The 15,778-nt window shown below is 36.8% G+C and overlaps 2 protein-coding genes across 3 annotated transcripts; both read left to right on the top strand.

The window, feature by feature from the left end:
• The first annotated feature begins 933 nt into the window (after positions 1 to 933).
• Positions 934 to 5,205, top strand: LOC116255063 (putative leucine-rich repeat receptor-like protein kinase At2g19210). 2 transcript variants are annotated; one of them, XM_031630798.1, is made up of 7 exons: positions 934 to 1,080; positions 2,463 to 2,595; positions 2,808 to 2,876; positions 2,959 to 3,030; positions 3,519 to 3,590; positions 4,675 to 4,892; positions 4,992 to 5,205. In XM_031630798.1, exons 1-6 carry the CDS (start codon positions 1,026 to 1,028, stop codon positions 4,736 to 4,738), a joined length of 465 nt encoding a protein of 154 aa, XP_031486658.1. In that variant the 5' UTR covers positions 934 to 1,025; the 3' UTR covers positions 4,739 to 4,892; positions 4,992 to 5,205. The 2 variants fall into 2 exon arrangements, with proteins under 2 accessions (XP_031486658.1, XP_031486659.1); XM_031630799.1 differs by lacking the exon at positions 3,519 to 3,590.
• LOC116254413 (probable LRR receptor-like serine/threonine-protein kinase At1g07550) lies at positions 5,004 to 7,459 on the top strand. Its single transcript, XM_031629795.1, has 3 exons — positions 5,004 to 5,118; positions 5,811 to 5,994; positions 7,126 to 7,459. Exons 1-3 carry the CDS (start codon positions 5,004 to 5,006, stop codon positions 7,457 to 7,459), a joined length of 633 nt encoding a protein of 210 aa, XP_031485655.1.
• The last annotated feature ends 8,319 nt before the right edge of the window (positions 7,460 to 15,778 follow it).

Here is a 15,778-nt window from a genome sequence, read left to right as displayed (position 1 = left end):
ACACACACACACACAAATAATATAGCCAGTCCTTAAATGAAATTATATTTTTGGAAATCACCTAGAACGCGAATTCATCAATCAGCTCATTTGCCAGCAAAGGCAGCCCAGGATACATGGACATATATATATATCTAATATGTCTACCTTGCTGAGTTGATTCGGATTTATATTAAATCCAATTATAAAGCATTTTTCAGAATTCTTCACCATTTCAGAATTTGTCACCATCTCAAACTCTTCTATGATTGTCTTTAGATATGAAAGAGAGGTTTACCTTCGCTTGTTAACAAACATAATCAGGAAAATACACTAACAGATTGATGATGCTCATGCCTTTGTAAAATTGTAAAAAAGTTAGTAAAAAAGTTAAAAGTTCAGAAATGATTTTTCTTTTCGAAAATTACCCAAAACACGCCAACTTCCCCTCCTTTTTTTTCACTCCCACTAACCAATTAGGGAAATTTGGCACAGTGTCCAAGTTCAAGCATCCTTATCTTTTAATTCATTTTCTTTAATGAGATTGACCGATTTTAAGGTAGAAAAGGAATTGAAAAAATAGTACTTTAACTGTCAGTTGTTGCATTGGCTGCAGGTACCCGGATGACCCATATGATCGTTATTGGCATCCAAGTGGTAAGATCGATGAAGTAATTACTGCGACGAGAGATAACATGAGCTTCATCCAAAAAACCACGGATATTCCGGTGAAAGCATTGTTCCACGCCATAACACCAGCGTCGAGTAAGGCAACGACTCTGACAGTGCCAACTTCAGGAATATTTTCGGAGGATGCTACCTATTATTACATTTTCTACTTCATGGAAGTGCTGGAGGCAGCTTATCAAAACAAGAGCAGATCATTCGATTTCCTTGTTGATGGCATCAAGCGGAACGATGATCCAATCATCCCTCCATACCAGTGGCGTAGGACTAACTACAATCAAGGCCGTCACCTGACTGCTGGATCGAACATTTCCTTGGTCAACACAGCTAATGCATCCCTTCCTCCAATCCTCAACGCAATGGAAGTTTTCAAGGTCCAGCGAGGACTCGCTAATGGAACCAACGAACAGGATGGTCTCTCTCTCTCTCTCTCTCTCTCTCTCTCTCTCTCTCTTTCTCTCTCTTTCTCGCATTAAAATAAACCCATGACATATTATAAATAATCAATCAAGTTGATTAAATAACTCGCAACTAGTTCATAAAACTCTTATAATTACTAAGTCTATATAAATATAAAACTTATGCGTCGTTTGATATATGAGTTTTTTGATCTATTTAGTTGATGTTCACATGGTGCCATATGCAAGATTAGGCAAAGTAATCTTACACGTAACGTTTTATAAACAATCAAGAAATTAGTTAGACAACTATATACTCAGTTTACAAAACACACAAAAATTCTTATACTTATTTTACTAGTTCTGATCTATTCATGAGATTTTGCAATCTTTTTTGGATGCCTTTATTTTAAACATTTTTAGCACATCCATATACCACATATACATACCTTAGAATCAGCGGACTACCACTGTTGCTGGATTTTTTTTTTTTTTACATCAAACATCACATATGCAGCCGACGACAATGATGGTTGTAATCTGACTGCTGGATCGAACATTTCCTTGGTCAACAAACCAGATGCACCTGTTCGTCCAGTCTCAACACGATGGAGCTTTTTGAACTCAAGACTATACTTGCTGCTGGAACTAACAAAAATGATGGTCTCTCTCTCATAGTGTAATTAGATGATTAATATAGTGCCCTGTGTCCTTCACTTTCACTAATTAATTCCATAATTGTATATTTACTTAGTCTCTATAAACATTAGGATTGACAACCTGATCTATAAGCTGTTTGATCTACCTATATATTCATGGCTCACATGTTAGCAAGTGCAAAGTTATACTTCAAGTTGCCATTTACCGTTTTTATATATAACAGATTGTCAACGATCAATCAAATTGATTCGGTAGTTCATGTTTGATTTACATTGTTCTGATGTTTATTTAGCTGAAAGACACACTAAGACTACTAAATGAACTTATTTTATTAATCAATTTCGTTAACCCATTGGATTTTCCAATATTTTTCTAAATACCATTGCTTTAAACATGTTTACCACATCCACACGCACGGTATCTTTATAGCTGATGAAACATAAGTACTTCCACAAGCTTGCAGTGCATTAACAATTTCAACTTTAAATCAGCATAATAAGATCCTTAGTTTTTTGTTTTAATCTATGATTTAGCAATAAAGAGCTAGGGAGCCCTAAATCCCTACCGGCCATCCTCCTTTTCACATACACAACTCAATGCAGTGCAATATTAGGTTATTTACATAAGTTATTTGTTCTAGGGAAATGCAAAAAAATTAACTAGTGCTCCATTTTTACCATTTCTTTTCACTGGAAATTTGAACAAAATGTTTGGTTTTCGTGACAATATGATTTGCAGTGAACGCATTGAAGGTGTTGCAGGGTCAATATCAACAACTTCAATCATGGGCAGGTGATCCATGCCTTCCTGCAGGGTCCACTTGGGAATGGCTCAAGTGCAATACTGATGATCTACCACGTGTTACTGAACTGTAAGTAGCACATAGTTGTCGGGTCTAAGTCTCCTTTAATTTATATGGCCCACTCCTATATACTAATTGAAATTCGGATATTGAACATATTGGTTAATAATTTCGATTGAATGATACAAATCTTTCTCCTTCTCACATGCAAGATTAATATTTTAAAATTAGGCGTAAGGGAATTTTGTGTATTTTCTTTCCATTTTTCTTTACTTTTCTAGGGACCTTAGTGGGCTAGGCTTGAGCAGTCCCCTTCCAGACTTCAGCAGCTTGATTGCACTTGAGATTATGTGAGTAAAGCACAATCATGCTTGGCTTTTTGCTTGTTTAATCAATTATATAGAGTTTATTTGAACAACTTTGATTTTGCAGTGATCTGAGTAACAACAGCTTGAGCGGACAGATTCCGGACTTCTTGGGGACATTTCCTTACTTGAAGGAGTTGTAAGTTTATACACGGAAAAAAGCTTATTATGAAACCAATTCACCTAATATAAAATTTTCTTTTGATTAGTTGGAGTCCAACACTTTTAGTTCTGGTCATAATTTTGGAAATTGGTCGGGGCATTCTATTTGCTTATACACCAATAGAAATGAAGTTAATTCAACATGTACTAGGACCAAATGTGTGCTCTTCAGTTTGTTCAACTTGTTTCTCTATGGGCCCTCAATAAATTGATCAGCACCCTTCTTGTGGAAAGTTACTTTTTTCTTCTTGCAGGTAGTGAGAAGTCCATGAATATGCAGTGCCTTTGTAGCATGAAGAGACTAATCACAATAGTTTTGTCAATTAGTTATGCTGAAATTGCGGTTTATTGAATCTTCTATTCCTTTATCTGAGTGCATTTATACAGTGTGAATATATAAATGTAGTTTAATATCTATGGGACATTATTGTGGTAAAGTTTTCATTTGTTGGTTGCACGTTTCAGGAACTTGGCAGACAATAATTTGACTGGACCCCTTCCACCATCATTGACAGACACTAGAAAAATAAAACTGAAGTAAGTGGGGTTGTATGGAGAAAGCAGACAGCATTGTGAGCATATTTTGTGTGTGTGTGAGAGAGAGAGAGAGAGAGAGAAAGAGTGAGAGAGATAACCATAGGGTGCCTGGTTACTTGTCTAGGCCATTCTGCTCTCCAAGAATAGAAAAACAAAAAGTATGATAACTGCAATTTGGGTGCTGGTACCTCATCCATAGCATGACAAACTAAACTTATGATACCTATAATTAATGGTAGACGATATTTCCTCCAAAGCATGGTTTGAATCTCTTTAATTATGTCTACTTTACAGTACAAAGGGAAACAATATCACTAAAGGCAACCCAATTCCACCCTCGACAAATGGTGGAAGAAATAAGAAGTTGATCATCATTGGAGTAGCAGTCGGCTCTGTTATCGCATTTCTATTGCTAGCCAGTTGTCTCATCTATGCACGCCTTCGAAAACAATGTCCTAGGCAATCATCTGACGTTGTGATAGATAAAAATGTAGGTAAGTCATTTCATTCCTAAACATGCCTTCATAGGCTCCATTTGAATGATTGCCAACAGCCAATTGCTTTAGTTTCCCAATTTCATCTATTATATAAGCCAAGCTACAGAAAGAGAAATCTTGCACTACAAACAATGCTTATTGCTTGTAATTTTCTTTTTTAAGCATGAGCTTTTTCATACCTCTTGTTTACCTCATCCAACTATTATTAATTACCTAGATAGAGTATTTTTGTTACGCCTTAAAGACATTTAATTGAGTACAATATCCTCCTCTTCACTGCCTCACCTCCTCATGCTTGTAGCACGATCAACACTAGTTAGGCAAAATGATGTTTTCTATCACTTCAAGATTGAAAAGATACAATAAGCCCCTTTGATTAGCAATCACGACGTACTCCTCCTTTTCCTTTTAGATGAGAAAAAGAAAAATATCTAATGAAAGAAAGTCCTTTTATCTTAAACTGATAGGCATTCAAAATCATATGTTTTTTTTTCTTTTTGAAATTGAATGGAACGAAAATTGTTAAACAAACGGCTCAAAAAACATGCAGGCATGATTGGTTAAGGAATTGTTATGTGAAATTGCAGAAAATCCTATGAAGCACAAGGGTGGTTATATTCAGCTGGTGCCAAACCATTCATTCACCTATGAAGAGATTGTGGAGATCACTCGGGACTTTGAAATCCTTATTGGTGAGGGAGGATCTGGCACTGTTTACTATGGCCACCTTAATAAAGGAAAGGAAGTTGCAGTCAAGGTATTGAATAATTCACAGGAACGACTATCTAAAGAATTTGTTGCAGAGGTTTGAACTAATTTATCCTTGATCATTTATTCATCTATTTCCATTTCATTTCTATTAGTAGACAAAAGAACTCACGGTTTGCAATATGCAACACTTCAGGTCAAGATATTAATGACAGTTCATCACAAAAACCTCGTTTCATTTGTTGGTTTCTGTGAGGAAGACATGAACATGATTGTCCTTTACGAGTACATGCAGAATGGAAGCTTGAGAGAATTCTTATCAGGTACACACCTAGATAACTTTCATTTTCTGAAATTTATCATGAATTTCTAAATATAAATGCCAAATATATCATAGAAGAAATAGTCATGTCATAAGAGGAGTCACACAGGATATGTCAATGAACATATGTAAATTACTAGATTATTACTTCCCAGGGTTGTGAAGGAATTCATCTACAACTATTTATAAACATCTTGTGGCATATATGAGATCCTGCTTTGAGTCCATGCTAATAATAAAAGAAGAGTTGATTGAGAAGTTTGGTAGCTTGCAACCTGCCATCAAAAGGTTTCTCACTCCTGTAGGTATAGCAAAAATGTGGAAACTGTTTGTCTAGCCTCCATAGTAGTTTCTGGAACTTGAAGTTGTTTTTTGATTCTTAAATGCCAAAACATTTTAAAACTAAGCTTTTAAACATATAGCATTATTATTACATAGATCACAGCAGAGTCAATATTGTTTCATGTAATAGTGAGTGTGACAGTAACAATCAGAAAATTAGCCACCAAGTGATCGCTTTGGTGATATGTAGCCAAAAAAACCGTAACAAAATCCTTAACATGGAAGAGGCGCCTGCAAATCGCTTTGGATGCCGCAACTGGTATGTAAACCATTGTCATTTGGTTTCTAAAGCATCTTCGTTTTATCATTCATTTGTCAATGTCAATATACTAGCTTCATCTTGCAATGCAGGTTTAGAGTATTTACACTCAGGTTGCCGACCAGCCATCATTCATAGAGACATAAAGTCTGCAAACATCCTTCTGAATGAACAACTAGAAGCCAAACTAGCAGATTTTGGCATTTCTAGGGCTGATGGGAAGACTCAAACATCAACAGTTCAGATTGCTGGCACCCTTGGATACATTGATCCTGAGTATGTCTTTTTTGTTAAATAATTATACCTTTTGGTTTTATATTCACATGCTCTCATGGCCCATAACTTATCAAGTTCATATCCACCAATGGCATGCCATGTTGTGGCTACCATGGGCAATTACCCACATCAGTCCACAAATTTTTTTATTTACACATAGAATCTTCAATAATTTTTTTTAAGATTTAAGTGCCTCTTAAATTTTGAAATTTAATGTACCAGTGCCCCTTGACCAGAAATTTCTGGTCCACCACTGATATCCACCCAAAATATTGTGTCGGCAAGGCCAACATTTTGAAATGTTGGCTCTGCGGGGGTTGCCCCATGAACAAGCCAATTCCACATATAATTTTGTTGGTGAAAAACAAGAAAGCAAAACGATGACTATGCTTGAGCTGCATTTAAGCCTGTAAGGAAAGGGTGGCTGTTGACTATGCTTGAGCTGCATTTGGTTGTGGCATGCTGTACATGCTCAATTAACTACCACATTGTGCAAGTGGGTCACAGTGAAGAAATTGTTAACTACTGCTGCCTTCTTTAGAAGCTACACATAAGCTGCCGACTTTACACTATGCAATTAGTAAAGTTACTTTTCACGACTATAGATAGGCACCCTTCTGACATCTAACTGATTGCTTTATTTCAAATAACCTTATGCATGTATTACATTCATGTCGTACATTTCAGCTATTTATTCTAGAAAAAGAATCACATTCTATACTATCGAAGAAACAATTACAAATGAGGATGTAGTTTCATGTTATATTCGATTAAAAAAGAAAACAAGAGAAAAATTCCAGTTTAGAATATCATCAAAAAGACAGATTAATAGTTGGACTGAGCTGCTTTGGGCCAATATAAACCCTTGTATGATTGTAACTAAATCTTTAGCATTGCATAGCCCAGGGTATCCTGCAGAATGCAAGTGCTGTTATATATAGTTGATCTTCTTTCAATTAAATAAGCTGTTAGATTTTTGACCTTCTTTCAATTAAAGAAGCTCTTAGATATTTCACAATCAAAACAAGCCACTATGACTATTTTTCTACCTTTCAAATGAAGTGAGTGCAGATTTTAATTTGTTGAAGGCATTAACTCTAATAGAAGGTCGATCATGCATCCGTCTCGCAGGTATTCTGAAACAAGCATTCTCACCAAAAAGAGCGATGTTTATAGTTTTGGCGTTGTTCTTTTTGAGCTCATGTGCGGTCGTACCTCTATATTTGGCACTTCAGAGCAGCACTTTCATATTGTTGAATGGGCAACATCAAAGATTGTGAGGGGTGACATAGAGAGCATTGTTGATCCAAGGATTAAAGGACAACACAAAAGGAATTCTATGTGGAAGGTTGTAGACGTAGCATTAGCATGTACTGCGCGTAGGTCTACTGAACGGCCAAACATGTCTATTATTCTCAAGGACTTGAACGAGGCAATGGAGATGGAGACTGGCTACCAGGTGTAGGATACTCAAGCGACAGAATTGATAACTACTTTGGTGTCTTGAACTGAAACATCTGTCCCATATGCAAATATCCCAGGTCATCCATTAGCAAGGTATGAATTTAACTTGAATATCACATGATAACGGGCAGACGAAGCTTCAATGAAATGGTAGTGATCTTTTGTTCCTTGACAATTGATTTCTTCAAGACATCTGTGGATAGTGATGGTGAATAAGCATTTGCTGTAATAAAGGTTTCTCATGTCCTTTGCTTCATCACTTTTTTGTTCTTGTCTAACGTTAAATTAAAAGTGGAGCAGAAGGTGGGCATGTATGTCAAGCTATAGTTAAGCATCAAATCAAACCCACCACTACAAGAAGGTTATTATGAATGGCTTTGAAAAATCTTAAAGATTTGGCATGGGTCTCAGTAATTTGAAAGAGACCCCACAATGAATAAGAAAATATTGTCCATTTTTCTGTATCTTTTGGAATCTAAAAAAGTTAAATTTTTGTCAAAGTTATTGGCAGAAAGATAGCAGAGAACTTGTCCTTTTACAATATTGTTTACACACTAATTTTTAATTTTTTTCTGGGAATTTGCAAGTTTGTTTTCAAAAGTTTTTGATAAAAACAAAGTTTGAAAAAAAAAACATTAAGAAGAACCTTGTAAGAAAATTCTTGAATGACATTTCTGACTATTATATTAACGGATTAAAGACATGCTATTATTTTACATCGATCGCAGCCAGTTTGTGATTACAAGCACTTGGATCCACTTCTATACTTGTCAAAGCAAGTGTTTCAAACTTTTAAATGTCCAGATTAGATGGGTTATTGACAATGTAAAAACCTATTTCGAAAATCCATGAATTAATCGAATGGTCATGGAATAATAAGACGAGAGAAACATGCTTGTAGCATAATTTCAAACCTAACGGCATCTTACTTTTGCCTACGTCTCCTAAATTTCCATGTCGGTAGAAATCAATCATCAGTTTCTGGGAGTTGATGTATAACATCTAAACCAGATTCTGTGTGTGCGCCTGTTATATATGTATATATAAAATGTGCGTGGGTGGGTGTCGGTTTTCCCGGCAGGTATGAAGGCAACAGGAAGCTCCTCCTCTTGAATAGTTCCCCTTCTAATTAAACAAGGTTACGTGTCGCTACCTCACTTTACAATCCAATCCGAGGATCACCTTAGCTGAATAGGGAGATACCATCTAAGGTGTTCAGCTGGCCACTATAAGACACCGGTCTGTTTTCACCTGCACAAACCACGAATGTAAGGGCTAGAAACGTTGAGTTTGGTCCATCTAATGTCCGAGGTTTTAAAATCAGACCATTAAATTGGTGGTGTTTGATGCGGTTTTTTAAAGCATCGGTTCTCCGTCTCTCAGGGTGGCAGGCATTTATAGCTTTCCAGCATTTGGTACATCCGGGCTTTTGACGAGGAATACCCGACGCTTTATAAAAGGCTGCCAAATGTCCCTACCCACGAAGACACAGAGAGGAGAAGAGAAGAGGGAGAGAGAGAGAGGCCTCGTACCTTTTACTAGATGCCGGTCACCGTCGATGGATGAAGAGCCCAGCTTCGTCCACATGAGCAGAGAGAAATCGGGCAACTAATCACCAAACCGCCATCATCTAAGAAAAAGACCGTTTATATATTCCTGTAAAATGAATTCAAAGCCAACTTGCTTATAAACTTCGAGAGCTTCAGAACGAAATCAAACTTTAATAGTGCTTTTGACAGAGTCAAAAACTAACCTATTGAATCCAACTTTTGTTTTACTTATAATCTGGCTTTAAGGAAGCAAAACACATAAAAATATGATAAAAGAAAATTCTTATATAATTAAACAACTAACTTCTCTTCTTCCTTGAACACCACACTACAATAACACCAGTCATTTATATATGCACCGGGTGGATAATCTGGTGCATCATGTACATTTGAAAGACAAAGAAAAGGAACTTCGATAATTACTACATAAAGATACACAAAATGTTCTTTTGACTAATAATGTGTTCATATTTTAATAAAATGACAACACAGAGCAGCACGCTTCATACACGGATGTCAAAATCAACAGAAGTCACAAGAGTCCTTCCTCAATAATAGCTATCAGCAGAAATCCCAGAATTCCAAGCAAATAAAGGCTTGGTAAAAACAACGGCCAGGAATTATATTGTAAGGTAAACAATGTATTATAAATTTATTAATTAATAATCAGAAAATTTTTGTACGCAAAGAATTTAAACAAACCATTTTAAGGCCGGTTAACAGCTGTCAAGCCCTCACTTCACCCCTTTGACAATTATATTTATTGAAGGCGCTGCTTGTGGCAAGCTTCATTGTTGGTGTCCAATCTGATCGTGATAGAAAGTTATTTGCTATTGGTTGCAGAATCTGAGAAGTATTGCAGAATGTTTTTATACTCATCAGTGCCATGCTTATTATCTGTGGCAGATTGCATAAGAACCAGAACCAACTAATATGATCAAAAATCCTCTGAAACCCGGACTTGCTCAATGCCAAGTGGGAGCTCATTTACACAACTTCAAGTAAAATATTTGCAAGGCAAGTGAATTTTTCTGCTGGCTTTTCATTATCAACTTGTATCTGCTTAGTAACATCAACAAGATCACCTTCCACTAAAGCTTGGATAATTGAGTTTTCTAGTGGATCCTCTCGGCTGGTTTGTGTGTGTGTATGAAAGCGTAGGATGTTGTACTTTTTTGTCCTGGCGTGCTGTGTGCTACTCTAGTTAAGCAATCTGTCTTCTGTCACTTGATTAAGCTGAAATGGAGAACATTTTGCGAGGACTTGACTACAGTCACTTAAATTCCAAAACATTTGATATGAAGCACATCAAACTTTTCGCAGGAGTGCCTGAGCGGCTTTTCCTTCCTAATTTTGAATAAGCGAAGCTACATCTTCATTCCACAGATAAATAGGATGGTTCCTGAAATCAATCATGTTAGTGAAATTCAACAATAAGGTCAATCCCAATCTACATAAAGGACAATTATTTGACAACACAATGACTAATTATAAAAGCAATAGATGGTAATAAGCCAAATCGAACAGCACAGTCTTGTTTTACCACTGCACCAGGATGGCTCGTTTCTTGTAAAAGCCTTTATGGTTTTAAACATCCCGTGGACTGTTACCTGCATCAGCAGGAAGAATGACCAAGTCAGATTGGAAAAGAGCATTAGGGATGTCTTAAGCGTCCAATCTCTCAATGAAGGATCATGACTAGAAGCAGGGGCATAGCCCATTCCTTTACTTGAAGGATGATGAGGGCCCAAGAATATTATGAAGATCCTTTGCAAAGTGCAAGTATGACACCATCAGAGAGGCAAAGTATGAGGCCCACAAGCTTAAGCTTACCATACGTTGGCTTGACATTGAAGATGTCCATCCTGCTCATTCATAAACTACAGATTTATTATAGAATAACATGATGGCAATCCTGAACTTGCACATCACTGATTAATTAAGAAAGCTTTTCATATTCTATCAAAATGTGAATCCTAGAATAACATTAAGAAGCTCATGAAAGCTTGAATGATGATTGAATTTTCAGGCTCCATTTTGCAGCCTTTAAGTCATAGACATTTGACCTGTCACATGGGCGCGGTGTGCAGGTGCTGGTATGGGATGTAACAAGTTCAAAAAAAAATTAGGTGTGGGTGTAGCGAGAGCATATAGATATACATATATATTTGTATATATTTGTATACATATGTGTGTGTATTATTTGTTATATAAGTAATGTTATTTGTCTATATTTTAAAACTTTTTTTATCAAGTTTACTTTAATATCATACAAAATCCAAAGTTTTATTAAACAAAATAAGGGGGAAGAGAGAGAAGAGAGAAACATAGGAAAAGGGAAAAAACCAAAAAATAAGAGAAAAGAAGAACGAGTGTAGTCAGCAGCACCTGGTTCGGTTTGAAAGAGTCGGGTGCCATGTGGCCTCACCCGCACCCTCACCCGCATCAGTGCAGGTGCGCTAGTGCACCCGTGTGACTTAGCATTTGACACTATGACTGCCACTCATTCACGGAAAGCTTCTAAAATAGAAAATATCATTTGCTTAAGTATATCTTACTTTGAAATAAACCAACCTGAACACGACTATTAAGATGAAAGTGAAGACTGGAAATACAGCAAGTTGCAAGGGTTTCGGGCTCAAAGTAATCCTCAAACAACATCCTCACCATTCAAAAAGCAGTTTGAGTTTCCTTTTCTTTAAATCCAATAACAGAAAAAAAAGGATAATATAAAGCAAGAAAGTTTCTTTCAAACAAGAACATACCTAAGAAGGGACACAAGGAAAGCCGTGCAAACGAAGCTCCAATACCAAGTTCAGACAGAAAATAGAGGTCAATATTGGCTTGTATTGGAAATGAACTTCTATCGTGGCCCAAGCTTGGCTCACTTGATGATTAAAATTAAACAACAACAAGCTAGGCTAGGATTTGCTTAGAAAATTGAAATATCTATTAAGAAAAATTTGGAGAAAAAGAACTCGACTAAGATTTACGAGAGCAACTCAAACTAATAATTCATATCCATTGACAATGTTTCGGTAAAAATTCTTCTAATGTTATTATAAATTATTCAAAAGAGTAAAAAATTGCTAGAAGTAACGATCCAATGCACCACTATCCAAATCGTTCATCTACTTTCAATATAATGAAAGCAATATAGAAATCAATAACAACAACTAAATTCTCATTCAACCATGCCACGACACAAAATTTTCACTCATCCTGGACTCAACAGGAGGGTCATAGGGATCAAAAAATTAGTATGGAACCATAACCAGTTGAAACGAATAAACGAATGCAAGAACAGAAAAAAAAGTCTAGAAGAGAAAAGGCGTACACAATGCTGATCCGATGGTGACGTTGAGAAGGAAGCCTCCTTCATAGGTGGCTCATGGAGAGGAGAGCGTACGGATTCACACCCACCCCCACCTTCTCAATCATACAAGAATGCGACAAAAACAAGAAGGAGAAACAGAACCCAACCCCATTGTGCATGAATATGAACATAAGAGGGAGCAAGTAGAAGAAACCCTAATCCTAGCAGGCTTGGTGAGAGGAGAAGAAGAAGAAGAAAAAGCACAAGAGATTGATGCTACGAGTCGAAGGACTTTTGCTGAAGAAGAAAAGGAAGTTTTGCTGACCTCGATCAGATCGGAGACGGTGGGAGCGGGGAAGTGATATTCCTTCCTGTACCTCCTGAGGGTGGAGGAGAAGGGGGTGGCATTAAACTCGACGAAGTCGGCGGCGTAGCTCTTCTCGAGCCCATGGAATGGGAGGCATGGGAGGTCAATGGAGCTCGGGTGGACAAGGGCAGGTGGTCTACAAGCGGCTTCTCCAATGATGGGGACGGTGGGAAGGGCAGCGGGTGGCAGGGCGTTGGCGGAGAGACAGGAAGAAATTGGTCGTAGAGGAGATCGAAAGATGAGTCCAAGCAGAACTCCGTCTTCTTGAAGAGACTCATGTTTCTTCAAAGAAATTACCAGAGAAAGAGAGGTACAAGCCTTTGAGACTCGGCGGACAATCACTTTATTAGTTTTTCAGCTCACCAAGAAGACAATCTTGTGATAGGGATGTGAGGGTTATAGAAGTGAAAAACTAATTATTGCCGACACTTTGCATTTCATGTGCCGAGAACGTGGTATGGTATTTTCGTTGTTGTTTGGGCAATGACAAGTGACCGAGGTACCTCGGTGGGGTGTCATCATGCTCTCTCTCTCATGATATCTCTGTGGGGTGTCCCCCCCCCCCCTCTCTCTCTCTTTATATATATATATATATATTATTTTTAAAAAATTAAAGTAATTGAATTTGTGGCACTCCACCACCGATAGTTTATAGACAGGTAATAAAAGTGTTTCAAGAAAATAAACCAAAGAAAGATACCAAATAATACAGATCAGACGATACTCAAGATCTAGAGAACATAAGGAAATGATGAAGGAGAGGATAGAAAGTCTGCAGTAGGAGATCTGCGGCTCAGGTTTGACTCGTTAGCCTCTAGATGTGTGGCTGAGATGTCTTCTTTTCTTTAGTGGGATCTGCTTTTATTCGTTCTGCAAACAGACTTCTTTATTCACTCTGTCTCTGACGAATCTGCCAAACTTCTTTATTCGCTCTGTCTCTGACAAATCTGCCACTACTTATTTATTCGCTCTGTCTCTGAGAATCTGCTTTTCTTTATTCGCTCTTCTTTTATTCACTAATGGACGAATCTGCTTTTGTATGTGGTGTTTCTTTATTCGCTCTTCTTTTATTCGCTCTTGAATTCGCTAATGGACGAATCTGCTTTTGTATGTGGTATTTCTTTAGAATATATTCCAATCAATCACAGTTTTTTCATGGTAATGGTAGTGATTGAAGTATTGACTGGAATTATTAGATTTACTTCGCACAATTCTTTACCATTTCCGCATTCTGCACATTTATGCTCTGGGTATTTTTGCATGAACTGGCAAAATTCCATGAGATTTTTCGTTCCCATCAATGGTCCTTTTATTGCTCTAGTCTGTGCTGGTATATCCGGCATTATCAGGGTTTCTAGCCACCTTAAAATCTCCTATTTACTTCCTTCTTTCGTTTTTAATGACAAGGAATAGATGATCTGTCTGTTTCTTGCTTCGTACATCCACACATTGGGTTCTTGGTACTAGTGTAGCAATTCTTCAAAGATTACTTGTAAATCTCTGGGCCTTTTCCTGATAAAGAAGTCTTTCATTTCTGGCAATAATATCTCTTCCTGTAACTGGTATTTTGGTTGCACAAGCTCTTTTGTTAGTCCTATCTTGACGACATATATGGCAGGAAGTATCCTATCCTCAAATATTTCTGCTTGGGCAGCATATATCCTTAGAAATATAAGAGGTGCTTTTGTTACTTCTAGGTACCGCTTTGCTGCTTTGCATAATTCTGAAATTTCTTCTAGTTCCTTAGCATTACTGGTGTAAATAGTGTGAAGTAATCCATAACTGTGTACCATCTTTACTAGGTTTGGATCTGTGTTTGGATAGGCTATCATTTTATTTATCCCTGGATATGGTATGGTAATATAGCCTTTTCTTGGTGAGATATTCTTTTCTCTAAGATTTTTGTTTAGGTAGTCACAAACTTTTTTCAGGTTTCATAGGTAGTTATTGATTATCATGGATTGGCTTGCGGTTTTCTCCTTCTAGATGGTTTCCAGATAAGTTTGGGTTTAGGGTGGTGTGAATAGGCTCGGTTTAATTTGTATAATAGGTTTTTGGAATCTTTGGTTTAGGTTTGTGTCTTTGAACCTTTGTTTGAATATAATTTATGACTTGGTTATTTCTTGTAATGGCTTTGGTTCTTGGATTTCTATTTTTGTTTCTAGTTTTGGTGTTTGGATAATGATTTCTGGGACTTTTTAGAGGTTTTTTGTTTCGGTTTTCCATTTCAGAAGTTCTCTGATTTGGGTTTGTAACTGGGCTATCCGGGCTTGATGTTCTTCTAATTCCATTCTGATTATTTGCACAAGAAAAAGGTTGAGTTATTGAGATTATTTTTACTGAGAGGCTTGGCATGGTGACCGCAGCTCAGTTTGTAGTGTGTGTAGTGTGCTAATTGGTTCTTATATATGGTTCCAATTGTTTTGCGATCTGTATCGCAATTCATCACTTTTGTATAGTGACCATCCATAAACGGATTTGTTTAGTCTTTACCAGTAGCCGTTTGCTCTAGACTAGTCGTATTTCTCTTAACCAAATAAGGTTTCTGGTAAATACGATTACCGTTGTTACTGTTTTCTGCAGTTATAGTATAATTGGTATCCAGTGGTGTGTGATTTTTGTGTTTAATTTGTTCATGTAAATAGTACTTTCTTCCTGGTTACAATCTCATATTCCTAGACAGACAATCTGCATAGCAGTTTTCATTAGTCCTGATCACTTCAATGTCAAAATCAAATAATTTTATGTTGTTGACTAGCCTTCTTATTTCTTTCTTTACGATCGAGCTTTCTAACTTTGCACCTAACCAATGTCTTACTTGTGTATTATCGGTTCTAAATTTAAATTTAGTATAGACTACATATATTTCGAAATGTCTAAGTGACTGGTATAATCCTAAAAGTTCTTTTCGGTTTATTTCCCATTTTGTTTCGTTTTCTTTAAAGCTTCCTGAATGATATCTACATAGATATTCATTCTTATCATTTTCATACTTGTATTTTAACACTGATCCATAACTATATTCTGAGGCATCATATTCTATAATCCATATAAATGGTTTCTGTTCATTTGGTAATTCTAGTTTAG

Source organism: Nymphaea colorata, chromosome 5 (genome assembly GCF_008831285.2).
Source record: "Nymphaea colorata isolate Beijing-Zhang1983 chromosome 5, ASM883128v2, whole genome shotgun sequence".
In the NCBI taxonomy this organism is placed as follows: domain Eukaryota; kingdom Viridiplantae; phylum Streptophyta; class Magnoliopsida; order Nymphaeales; family Nymphaeaceae; genus Nymphaea; species Nymphaea colorata.
The sequence above is the reverse complement of the archived record's forward strand: the minus strand, read 5'-3'. Positions and strand labels throughout refer to the sequence as shown.

Excerpts from the sequence above, each read along its gene's own strand:
- LOC116255063 (XM_031630798.1), top strand. The coding sequence starts at position 1,026 with ATGGAAGTTTTCAAGGTCCAGCGAGGACTCGCTAATGGAACCAACGAA. Across the intron at positions 1,081-2,462 it reads TGGAACCAACGAACAGGATG|TGAACGCATTGAAGGTGTTG; the intron begins GTCTCTCTCTCT and ends TATGATTTGCAG. Across the intron at positions 3,591-4,674 it reads ACTAGAAAAATAAAACTGAA|AAAATCCTATGAAGCACAAG; the intron begins GTAAGTGGGGTT and ends GTGAAATTGCAG.
- LOC116254413 (XM_031629795.1), top strand. The coding sequence starts at position 5,004 with ATGACAGTTCATCACAAAAACCTCGTTTCATTTGTTGGTTTCTGTGAG. Across the intron at positions 5,119-5,810 it reads CTTGAGAGAATTCTTATCAG|GTTTAGAGTATTTACACTCA; the intron begins GTACACACCTAG and ends CTTGCAATGCAG. Across the intron at positions 5,995-7,125 it reads CTTGGATACATTGATCCTGA|GTATTCTGAAACAAGCATTC; the intron begins GTATGTCTTTTT and ends TCCGTCTCGCAG.